At 35.8% G+C, this 13,176-nt stretch overlaps 1 protein-coding gene across 2 annotated transcripts in view; it reads right to left on the reverse strand.

The window, feature by feature from the left end:
- The window catches only part of CACNA2D1 (calcium voltage-gated channel auxiliary subunit alpha2delta 1), a 515,294-nt gene that overhangs the window by 42,680 nt on the left and 459,438 nt on the right, over nucleotides 1-13,176 (reverse strand). For both annotated transcript variants that reach the window (XM_060020340.1, XM_060020339.1), the window contains exons 22-24: nucleotides 10,991-11,067; nucleotides 8,963-9,023; nucleotides 1,132-1,229 (exon numbers count right to left, since the gene is read on the reverse strand). In XM_060020340.1, coding sequence (XP_059876323.1) covers nucleotides 1,132-1,229; nucleotides 8,963-9,023; nucleotides 10,991-11,067 — 236 coding nt within the window. The remainder of the gene's footprint in view (nucleotides 1-1,131; nucleotides 1,230-8,962; nucleotides 9,024-10,990; nucleotides 11,068-13,176) is intronic.

A 13,176-nucleotide genomic window follows, 5' to 3' on the forward strand; every position in this document is an offset into this window, starting at 1 on the left:
TTGCACTGCTCGTGGGAATGTAAGTTGGTACAGCCACTATGGAAAACAGTATGGAGGTTCCTTAAAAAACTACAAATAAAACTACCATATGACCCAGCAATCCCACTACTGGGCATATACCCTGAGAAGACCATAATTCAAAAAGAGTCATGTACCAAAATGTTCATTGCAGCTCTATTTAAAATAGCCCGGAGATGGAAACAACCTAAGTGTCCATCATCGAATGGATGGATAAAGAAGATGTGGCACATATATACAATGGAATATTACTCAGCCATAAAAAGAAACGAAATTGAGCTATTTGTAATTAGGTGGATAGACCTAGAGTCTGTCATACAGAGTGAAGTAAGTCAGAAAGAGAAAGATAAATACCGTATGCTAACACATATACATGGAATTTAAGAAAAAAAAATGTCATGAAGAACCTAGGGGTAAGACAGGAATAAAGACACAGACCTACTAGAGAATGGACTTGAGAATATGGGGAGGGGGAAGGGTAAGCTGTGACAAAGCGCGAGAGAGGCATGGACATATATACACTACGAAATGTAACGTAGATAGCTAGTGGGAAGCAGCCGCATAGCACAGGGAGATGAACTCGGTGCTTTGTGACCGCCTGGAGGGGTGGGATAGGGAGGGTGGGAGGGAGGGAGACACAAGAGGGAAGAGATATTGGAACATATGTATATGTATAAGTGATTCACTTTGTTATAAAGCAGAAACTAACACACCATTGTAAAGCAATTATACTCTAATAGAGATGTAAAGAATAAATAAACTAAAATAAAATGTGTTTTCCGCTGCATAGAGGAAAGAACAATGCAATAAAGAACCTTCAAAAGATCATTCCAAATTCAGTTTCCCAAATTTGACAGGAACAAGGTAAGCATATACTATTTACATCTAACCTTTTGCAAGTATTGAATACCTGGATTTGAACACTGGATTTTACTTAATAACAGAATAAAATTTCTGTAATATATAAAAAAATTAAGGGTCAAATTATTACCATTAAAACTTCAAAAAGTAAATAAATAAACCAGCATACCAACAAACTAAATTGAACCACGATTTGACTACTTTGGATAATAACCACAGTGAAGCAATTATTGCAAATTAACGCATACTTACATGATGGGTTGTTCGGAGTTTTTCTATCAATAAGCTCATTAAAATTTAAAAGAAATTCGGTGTTATTATCTGATATTTTAAGATCATTGCAGTAATCTCTGAAAAAAATAGTTTAGGATATTAGGTGTTAAAATCACAACCTTACAAAAATGTACACAGTAAGCATAGGTAGTGAAAACACTTAATTTTTAAACTTTTTACTAGCTGCAAGACTTCGCAAGCTGTTGAATTCTGGTTATCTCCATTTCCTCATCCTTATAATGGAATAATACTTTAACATCAAGTGGTCAGGATTATATATTATATATTAAATATATTAACCATTTGAACTCTGGACAGAAGGTGCCCAATAAGTGTTGGCTTCTGTTACTCCTACTGTACTATTGTCATTTTATGCAGTAGGTTAGCAATTTACATATAGAAATTAACACTGAGAAATTTAAAGATACATATTTATCAAATATCTACAATAAACCCATTGTGTTAACGTTTTTTTGAGAAATTACTATTTTAAAAAATGGAGTAAAATAAAGTGGCATTGATTTAGTTATTTGCACATATCTGTAATTACTGACTTAAGAAAAGACACTAGTGTCTCTGTATTCAGCTGACTGCAAGATTGTTTTGGCACTTGAAAAAAGTAAGTGCTCACACAGATCATCAGTTGGAAAGGAGAATTATTTTAATAATCTTTTCAGATAATTGTGGGTGTTCTTTTCTCTTGAGTAACAATTTGTAACAATCAAGTAACAATCTTGATTATTTGCAATTTTTTGATTCATAATTTGTGATATGGAATCTGAAATAATACCAATGAACATTTTGTACTCTGTTATATTAAAATTCAATGCACCATCTTACATTTTGAATGAATCTTTTACCCATCATGATTTTTATCACATCATAAATTGGTTATTTGGAAGATATGAATAATGCAGATGTTCTAAACGGTAACATATTTTATTACACAATAATGAAAATTCACATTCATTAATAACATCACTGATCTCACCAGATAAGTCTATAACTATGGGGAAGCTGTCATGCTTACAGTAATGAATATGTAACTTTCCTAAAATTCTAATTTTTGTTTGAAGTTCAGGTTTTGTCATTGGGAACAAATACTTTCAGTTGTTTTCTTCAAAGTAAAAGGCTCACTTAACTAATTTTTGAGAAAATGTCTGCCAAATACCCAAGTCTGAATAACCACAGTTCCTCTGTCATTCATTCTTTCTAGTAAAATGATATCACCTGGAAAAAAAGCAAGAAGCTCCTATTTTAGCTCTCAATTCACACAATTTTTGGAGATAGGCAAGTTACTCTGGTATGCAGTAAAACTTCCTTTGTTTTTTTTACACAGAGTATTAAAAGACATATACTCATGGGTAAACCTCAGTAAAATTAATAATTCTTACTGCTTTAATCAAGGATATTTTAAAGTGACACTGGCTTTTTCCCCAATGTGGGTGCCTGGCAATGAAGATTACAGTGGCTACCAGTAGTCTTTAGTACCACTGTCTTGATTCCTGATAAGGTATCAGCTCACCATTGCTTTTGTACTGTCACTGCAAATGTCAATATGATGAAAAACACAAATGCCATTTAACATTGTTAGGAAAACAGCTTTGTCCTTGCAGATTCTCTGAAAGAGACTTTGGAACCCACAGGTTTCTATACTTTGAGAACTGCTGTCCTAAGTGTTTTGGAAATTAAGAATAAATGTAAGGCAACATAAATATCATAAGAAGATTGCAATTATAACAACTAGGTTAATACAACTAACAGACTGGTTAATCAAATATTCAAGACAAAAATGCAATCAAAAAGTAAACATTTTCAGATGCAAAAAGTAAGCGTTATCTAAATACAAAGCTGCAGAGAGGAAAAGAATGTCAGAACTTCAAAAACGCGACTTCTCGGTTCATGGAAAATTTTCGTTTAAAGACAAGGTTTAAAAAGTTTTCATAATACCCATTAAATTACTGACAGAGCTAAAGTTGACTTCTTCCCACAATGCTATGCTTTTTTGGAAATAACACTAGCCTGGAAGTCAAAAGGCCAGTACATTGAACTAGGATCGCACAGAATTAGAAGCTGATGGGAAGGTTTTAGAAGGATTAAATAGAATGTTTTAGAAGGACTAAATGAAATAATTATTAATAAAATCATTAATAAAACATGGAATTTTAAAATTCGATGTTATTGTCTAGAAGGCATTTCTAAAATTTTCTTTTAATCATTTAATCCTAAAAATAACTTTATCAGAAGGTAATTTAATATTTTAATAGTGAGGAAACTGAGATTCAAAGATATAAAAAGATTTACCCAAAGGCACCTAACTAGCAAGTGGTCAAGCCCTGAGGGGAAAGGGAAGCCAAGTCTTCAGATCCCTAATTAGTGTTTTAACATAACCTACACTGTGCTTTGAACTTTGTGAGCTTTTATAGTTACAAAGCTTCAGGCCAAAAGCAGCTTTGACCTCTACCAATAGAAGGCTGTCAGTGTTGTGAGCAGTTAGTTTAGACAACGTCATCATGTTATGTTTTGTTTCTGTTTTGATCCTTGCTGGCTCAGTTGTGCCCAACTTTGAAGGAATCTAAAGATATTATTGACCTTTTGATGTATCCTAATGGCAAAAGCAGTGAAAGTGCTGAACTACCATTAAGGAAAATTGTTGAATTAGGACGTGAGTAGAAGTGAAAGAATTTAAACAACTATGACGTGAGAAAACACAACGCTGAACGTTGTGTCAGGGGAATGAGTTCTCCAGTAGTAAGAATGAGCCGGGACAACAGAAAGTTACACACCAGGCAGAGCAGGGTGCCTGTGCACTACGTAGTAAGTAGCAAGAGCCTGACTGAAATATTTGGGATGTGAATGTACGTCTAGACAGACAGCATCAACATCGGTTGCCTGTTAGCCTAATGATTGTTCAGCATAGGCCTGGGAGTTGACAACTGGAGATAATCAGCATTTCTTAAGATCTCTCCCAAAGGAACCACCCCAGGAAAGTGCATGACAGGCAATAACTGTGGTTACAACTGCTGAGTTCCCTCAGGACGTGTGGGATAGACTTTGCTGATAAACTTTCTATGAGGCACTGTGTTTCTAAAAGAGATTGATCTTATGCATATTGATCATTACTTTTCTGAGGAATTTTTTTTTTCCCCTAAAAAAGATTAAAGTAGCAAGGTGGAGAAACCTCTGGATGGCTTTAAAGGAACAAATTCAATTTCGATTTGCTGAAAATACTTTCAGGGCCTCAAAGCTATATAATCTTTTTTGGTCACTTTGTGTTTCTGACCGAAATGGGATTTGTAACTTAAACGGCTGCAAACTAAAAGATCTTTGGTATTAGAAATTTGGCCAATTATTTATTTCTAGAAAGTCAGTTTGTTCTCATTCTATTCCACGAACTTACATAGGTCATACATCTCAAATTAGCATTGAATTACTGGTGATCACATACTTTTCTTTCTTATTCTAACTTATCTTTGAAGTGCTTTCTCATTTCTGATTATCCAAGAAAGATAGAAAAATTAATCCATGTTGTAGACTTTCATCCCTATGACTGTAATTCTCTTAAAGATAGGAAAAATGCTCCACACATCTGTATTCTCCATGGTTTCCTTTCCAGTTTTCAAAATTTAAGGAAATTGCAAAAACCGAGTACTAACTAGGATCAAAGAGTTTAATTATTTAAGAATTAACAAAAATGGTTCTACCTTTAAATTTCACGAGCTTTCTTCTTTAAATTATTTTAAAATAACTGCTTTTTAACATCCTTTATTATTATTATTGGCCACACCACATGCCTTGCGGGATCTTAGTTCCCCAATCAGGGATTGAACCCGGGCCCATGGCAGTGTGCCAAGTCCTAACCACTGGACCACCAGGAAATTCCCATAACATCTTTTATTAAATAACTATCCCTCCTGCTCTGACCTCTTAATATAACCATCAGTAATAATAAATAAGGGCTTCCCTGGTGGCGCAGTGGTTGAGAGTCCGCCTGCCGATGCAGGGAACGTGGGTTCATGCCCCGGTCCGGGAAGATCCCGCATGCCGCAGAGTGGCTGGGCCCGTGAGCCATGGCCGCTGAGCCATGGCCTGCATGTCCGGAGCCTGTGCTCCGCAACGGGAGAGGCCACAGCAGTGAGAGGGCCGCGTACCGCAAAAAAATAATAATAAATAATATTTATTTAAGATCATGTCATACCAAGAGGTATGCTAAATATTCTGCATGCAATATTATCTCACTTAAAGCTTATAAAAACTGTATGAGGTAGGTATTATTGTTAGCAGCATTTTACAAGTAAAGGAACTAAGATGCAGAGAATCTGAGTAACACAGCTATGACCATGAAAATCTGGGAAACAGATCCTGAAAGTCTTTCTCTAGAGTTTGCTTCACTGTTTCCCATTAATAACAGTGACAAAAACATATGCTGGATATTCTATGCTACATAAATGTCTCCCTTTTCTCACCAATTTTTTCTTTATCCCAATTTTCTATCAGTTTACTTTCCACAAATCTTTGAATACACATCCAATGCTCATGTTTCCAGGAAATGTTCCCTACAAAACTATTTTACTCAGCTGTACTGGACATTCTTTTGAGATTCCCTAAGTATTTGCATATTCAGTGTAGATATTTATACCTTAGAGTAGCAAGGAAACAGATTCAAATCCCGTATTATTTAACATCTCTAAAACTGTTTCCGGATCTGTGAAATAGGATAATATATAACACTAATTTATTAGAGAGCTCTTTTGAGGGGTAAATATAATCAAATCATACATGTGAATCATACATGTAAAAGGCTTAACACATGTTAACTGGGGTGAACACTCATTGTTTCTCCCACAAGCTACGACATTTCTTCCCTCCTCTGCTATTTGCTCCTTCCCCGAACACACAGGTGAATTCTAGTCTTCCAGCCAGTCATATTGATATTGAACGTGACAGGCCACAGAAATGATCCCTATGCTAATCCTTGCTGAACTATAACAAAATTCACTGTCTATGAATTGGGAATTGAGATTGAGAGAGATATTTATCTTCTCTGGGAACTCCTGGACGTTTACCATGCTTGGAGGGAGAGTCTCATCAACACAGGGCACCCAGTACCTCAACCTCTTCTCACCCCTGTGCTACATTAATATTCCGCTTTCCAGCTAAAACTAGCTTTAGCAGTGGCCCAAAGTTACTTGTATCGAAAAATTGCTAGTAAGATTGTAGGTAGTATAATTAATAATATGATTTTTAAAATACTTTTCATACATTTATAGATTCTCCAGTCGTCAACTATTTATGAGGCCCCCACTGTGTGCCAATCAGTAGATTTGATATTGAGTATTGAATGGTAAGTCAGACAGATGCCATCATGTCTGTGTTGGGGAAAATAAAATGAAAGGTGGCCAGTACTCTAGTACGGGAAATACAGGATTCTATGAAGCAGTCAGCAAGGATGTCTAATCCAGTGATGATGGGAAAGAAATTCCCAGATCAAGGAGCTTTCAAGTTGGAGTTTGGGAAGGACCGGAGGTGTGTGTGTTCAATCCAAAATAGAAAAGAAAATGAGTGGATGAAAAGCAGTAAGGAGGAAAAAACAATGCATTTTAGGAAATAAGAAAAGTTTAGTGTGGCTAGACTTTAAAGCAGAGGTTGACAGACTGTTTCTTAAAGGGCAAGAGAGTAAATGATTCAGGCTCTATGGGCTAAAAGGTCTAGGCCACAACCCCTCGGCTCTGCCTTTGTAGTGAAAGCAGCCACGGGCAATACATCAACAAATGCCTGCGGCTGTGTTCTAATAAAACTTTACGTATAAACTTTTATACGTAAAACTGCAGGCTGTAGCTTGTCATCCCCTGATTTAGAGTACAGGGGACCACACTGGTAAACTGGGACCTAGTGACAGAAGATTTGAAAGCTTTCCTAATACAGTATCGATTATCATGGGGATAATACGAAGCCACTGGTTAGTATTTAACAGCCGAGAAACATAATGTTATTGAAAGTTTAGAGACTCCCTCTGCTTACAGAAAGGAGACAGAAATTGGAAGTAAGGGAGAAATACTGGAGGCAGGGAGATCAATTAAGAGGCAGCCTTAGTAGTTTAAGTGAGGAAGGCACTAGCCTGAACTAGAACAAAGGCAGCAGAGTTTGACAGACATACTTGATACTCATAAGATAAATTCTATGTGGCAAGACTTGTTGATCGACCAGAAGTTCCATATAAAGGAAAGGGAGCAAAGACATCTATCAGGTTTCAAGACTGGGTATTTGGGGAGAACAGTATTTTTGTCACTGAGGCAACACAGAAAGAAGAGTTTTCCAAAGAGGACAAATGTTCAGGAGATCATGAATTTGGAGCACCTTGAAGAGAGATTCCTATTAGGCTCCATAAACATGAAGTCTCATATTAAAATATGTAGGGTAGACATAAAGTCTGGAAATATATTGTTTGATCTTATATTATAATGTAAGGTCAATAAACCACATAGTATGCCTATTTTGTTTCTAGATGTTACCAACATCCTGTAGATTTGGGAGCCATCACCCCAAACTGTAGACACAGAATAGTGGGCATCTGTGGTATGTCTGTAGACTCAAAATAGGAAGATGAGAGAGCCCAGGCCAGCAGCTTCATATGAGTGATGTGCACAAGAAGGGAAGCTCATGAAAGAGACTGAATATGCAGCCAGGGAGGGAGGAAGAAAACCAGAAAAGTATGTCATTAAGCAAGAGGAGGCAGAATGTCAAAGCGTGGGATCAGCAGTGTCCAAGCCTGAAGGCAGTTCAAGCAGGAACACTGCTTGAGGGCAGAGTCACTCACAAAGCCAGAAATATGCTTAGTTAACAGAGATTTCTCAAAAAGTTATGTATATTCCCTACTTTCAATAAGAACCAAAAATTCAGATAGTCTTATGCAGAAATAGAAAGAATAACTGAGACCAGTTTTTAGGAGCCTTCTTAGAGCAATTTCTTTAAGAAGGAAAAATTGTGAGAATTGGATACTACAAGCTTCTGAATCTATTTTATTCAGTAGCCTAGGGTAATAGGAATTCTGTTGATTTGTCTTATTACATGTGTCTGATGGAGAGTGGGAGTCAAAAACGAAGGAAAGAAATAGAAATAAAGAATAATCTTGGATCCTTGAATGGAGTTTCAAATAATTATAAGAAAATAGAGGTAGAGATGAAGATGTATATTAGAGCTACGGAAGGGGGATTATAAGCGAGAGAAGTAAAATTGGTTAGGAGGAAAGAATGCTAATCTTAAAAATTATGTGAGAAAATCTCACTGTATTAAAATATATTTCCCAAAAACTTGTGTTAAAAAAATCAATGATGTTGTCATTCTATGAGGCATACACATTCTTGTGTATATATACACATATATGTATATATCTGTACATATCTATGCATATCTATCTCTGTGTGTGTGTGTGTGTGTGTGTGTGTGTGTGTGTGTGTGTGTGTAGAGACAGAAAGTGAGAGTTTGTATGTGTATACATAGTCACAAATGCAAATTCACAACTCTTCGTTTTTCTTGGATATACCGTTGGTTCCAACAAAAGCAAAACCTCCATCTGTCCTATTCCCTGCTGTATCCCCAAGTCAGCATATTCTTTAGCACACAGCAGCCAAGTACCTGAATGAGTAAATGAATGAAAGAACAGCATTCTCTTTCAGTTTTAAAGTTATTGTTTCCTTTGGTTCCATAATTTGGCATGGCATAATCCACAGCAGTCTTGACCCCAGCTCAGACCTGTTCTTGAAGCCCTACATATCCACAATGAGCTATAAAAAAAGAAAACAAAACCTACCTTGGTGCTATGAATGTATAGCCAGATTCTTCAAAATTATCCGGCTTCAACGTTTCTGAATCTGCAAAGATAATGTTACAGGGTTAGACAAACCGGAATATGCATCCTGAGATTTGATGTCAATAGGAAGGCATTAGAAAAATAACCTTACACGGAAAAATAAAAACAGACTATTTCCATCCTAAACTGAAACACATGAATGAATATAAAGATCCCCAATACTTTACAGTAATAAAATCAATTTTAATTTCATAACGTGGATTACAACAGTTATATCAAAGACAATGTTAGGTCTATGATTTTCCCATTTACTAACTAACCCTACTATAACCAAGATATCCTTCAAAAAGTGACTTTTGTCAATGTTACACCAGAGGTATTTATTTAAAATGTCAAATATTTTACCAATATCATGATAAAGAAAATGATTTTAATAAACCCATTAATGCCTTTAGTGAATTAATAGCATTCTTCATATTAGTATGAATTAGAAAGTGCAAGGATAAAAACACACAAGTATTTAAGAAAAAAACAGAAAGTGAAATAGGTTACGTATATAAACACAGGCATATCTTTCCCCCTTTTTTGCCGCTAAGGTCTGAGTGATCATGGAGGAAAATCTAGCAAATGAGAAGCACAGAGGATAGTATCCAATAGGAATGGAAATATCAGTGGAAATGTCAAGTGTACTAAACAAAAAGAAATTGAGCAACAAGAAAATACTTGCCCTTCATTCTGCCCTTTTTTGCTGTGAAAATCCATCAGAAAGAGAAAGCAGGGAAACAAAAAAAAAGAGGGTAAAAGCAAAGGGGGGTCACAAACAATATTTTATTCAATGACTTTCTTGAATAAAAATATTGTGCATAGATCAAAGGTTTACTTATGTACAGCTGTAGTCTGCAAGAAAAGACACATATTTTTGAAGACTGGAAAATATGTCCTGTCAATTACTACTAGAGCACCCTCTCTGTACTGTGGTTATTTCAAGGGTCTGTTTTGCAAAGTGGCTAACGCAAGTGCAATACCAATGATGCTAGCCTATAAACAGAAGCATTTACCAATCATCAAAGACCCACTAGGCACCCCCTCATTTATCAAGTAAAGAACTAGCTCATGCAAAGTTGGTGGCTGTTAAAAGACCATCATATCTATCTATCAAGTGAAAGCGGAAATATAAAGGTCTAAATTACCACAATGTGCAATGAGAATCAGGACTGCAGAGACCAAAAAAGAACTGACAGAGAAAGGAAAGAAACTGTAGTTCATGTACAGTCAGAGGTAAAAGGTAGACACATATATATATGCATATATATTTTTTACTTTATTGTAACAGACAAAATTTAGGTGGTTAGAAATAATTGAGTGATATGCAAAGGATATGATGGTCATTTTACTTTACTGAAGCTAGTCACCCAAAACAAAATAAAGATTAATCATGACTTGAAATATGCACTAGTGTTAATAATTACTCCACATTCCAAATGACGCTTAAAAAAAACCCCAAATTGATCCATTTGAATTACTGAAAACATTAATTTGGATAATTAGAAGAAAGTTAATTGCCAAACCAAAGCCAAAGACCAGTAAAATTTAATTTATTTCAACAAAGTCGACGATGTGGAGCATAATATCATTCTTGCCAAATGCAAAAAAAAAAAAAGAAAAACTTTACTACTACCAGCAGAGTGCCATGAGTAGAGACTGTGTGAAACATTTTGTGCCAGCTAGCAGACCCTTAAAACAATAGCAACAGAGGACACAGCACTGCAATGATTCTATGAGCACAAAGCAAGGCAGGGGAGGGTGGTAGGGACTGCCAGTGAGACTGGAGTACCTGCTCATATTCTATCCATGTAGAATACTTCTTGTTCCTTGCATGTTTGGAATGGGTTAGAATCATTGCTGTTGATTTGGTAATAACACCCACTAAAATGTATAAGCCTTGGGTATTCCAAAGTCTGGATGTATTTAAACCTCTGGCACTAGGAGATAACAAACAGACCCTGAAGTCGCTTTCACAGTACTTACATCTGGCCTGAGTTATTGTCTCTTCTATTTTGGCTTTTATATAGTAAAAACTGTAGGTTGGTAATACCAAGGCCAAACTGCAATAGAAACAAGAGAAGCATAAACACAAACAAACAAAAATGAAACATAACTTAAAGAAAAAAGACACATCAAGTTCATGGAAAATCCAAAGATCTTCCTCATGGGAAGGAAAAGACATATTACTTTGACAGGAAAATGCTTTCACCAAATAGGGTACTTAATTTGGTCTTGCCATCCAGTTCTCTACATTGTAGAGAATCAGAAGAGACACACGGAAAGTAAGCTACAAAATGTGCCCATAAATCAGCTGAAGAAGAAATGTCATGGATACTGTATTTTCAGAAAACTATATTAAAATACTTTGTGGACAAAAATAGAACAATACTAGGGCTACGTTTAAGCAAAGTAATTATATCATGCCAATTGGCTATCCCCTCTCTAACGAATTATACATAATGTTACAGTGCTTGCTAGCAAATGTACACTACTAAAAATTACAAATGAAAGATTATTATCATGACTAATTACACAATGCATGTAGTCTCTTTTGAGGGGTTAAATACCTAATATTGTACAACTCTTTTCTAGGCCATTTCCCCCATGTCTTTTGGAAGGGAAATTCAGGTTCCTTTATAGCACTTGCTCATCCCATTGGTTCTTACCCAACAGTGTAACTGTATTTATTTCAAGTTCATTAACTGTGGATATCCCATATCATTTGGCAGATTGCTGTTAGGCACAGTAGGAAAAACATCTTGACTTTAACAGTTTACAAGAGCCATGGGCTACTCTAGTCCCATGGTACACGTACACACTGGAGGAAAGCTCCAGTGCAAATCTTAAGCCAATTCTGAACATTTTAGACGCCAGGACTGTCCAACAAGCCTGTCATCCAACCCTGTCTTAATATGACTGTACAAACTGAAAAGATGACAGGCAGGTAACCGCACTCATTTTGAAGCTGACAATGAATAAAACACACAAAATATTGGAATTGTTAAAAGGTATCAGAATAGGATGCACTTTCCCGTAACAACTGCATATGTGTAATTCTTCTACTCTCACGATGGCGGATACACATGTGCAGAACATAACTAATTATTCCACATCCATACTCACAGTTGCAAATGGTCTCTGCTATCCTTTGAATACAGAAGGAAACTAATGAACTAATGCCAAAAATGAGGTTATCTCTAAGATTTCCAATGCAACTATTATTAAAAAACGACGCTTAATTAATGTGAGCAATTGAGTTATTCAGCATTCATTTTTACAATTTAACCCCAAATTTAGCAATGCACAGAAAAATGTGTGCATTTCTAGGCTTCTGAGTATTTCTAGGCATTTGCAGAAGATCTTCTTTTAAATCACTCAAGCCTCATGTTTCCCAGGCTTTGAGGATGGATGTCCAAAGTGTAATGCTGTTATACATTTTTTATGAGCAATATAGAACAGGACAAAATATAAAATTCCAGGTTTTTCTTCTTATGAATATATGCTAAAAATTCACTCTATGACGAGGAAAAATGCAAGGGCTTATTTGCTACAATTTAATTATGCAGTCAAGATAGCAAACTAAGTGGATGCTTGTTACCTCCAATTTCCAAATCTTTCTCCATCATTAAGTAATTCATAAACTTTCCTTACGGGAAAAGGTCAGAGAAATAAAATGTTATGTAGATTTAATGAAAATCTCCACATTCATTTTAAAGGTAACTTCCTTTAAGGGGAGGCAGAGATTAAAATTAAAATAAGCAGTGCAATTAGTCTGAAAGCAAGATGACCTTTCATGATTCACTTGCCATTTATAAAATGTAGAGCAGAATTAGTGAGCATTTGAAGACTGTCTCCCACAAATGCCTCTCAAGGGAAATTAGGACATTTTTATTGCCCTATCAGCATTTATTGCTAAGAGAAACTTCAAATTAAGACCGATAACATTACATCATGTGGCTGCTACAGTGTCACACTGTAAGCTTGGGTTACATCTCATGTACCATAAAAAATAGTGTGGAAACCCAGGAGGAACACAATAGACGCTTTAAAACTGACATATCGAATATACATTTTATTGGCCTGCAAGTCTCAGGTCGCTATTAGTAGCCATACTTTATTTTATAGAAAAATATGGTTACACATAATTTAATGATTTTTTTCTTCAGGCA

The sequence above is a fragment of the Delphinus delphis genome, chromosome 9 (genome assembly GCF_949987515.2).
Source record: "Delphinus delphis chromosome 9, mDelDel1.2, whole genome shotgun sequence".
Classification (NCBI taxonomy): domain Eukaryota; kingdom Metazoa; phylum Chordata; class Mammalia; order Artiodactyla; family Delphinidae; genus Delphinus; species Delphinus delphis.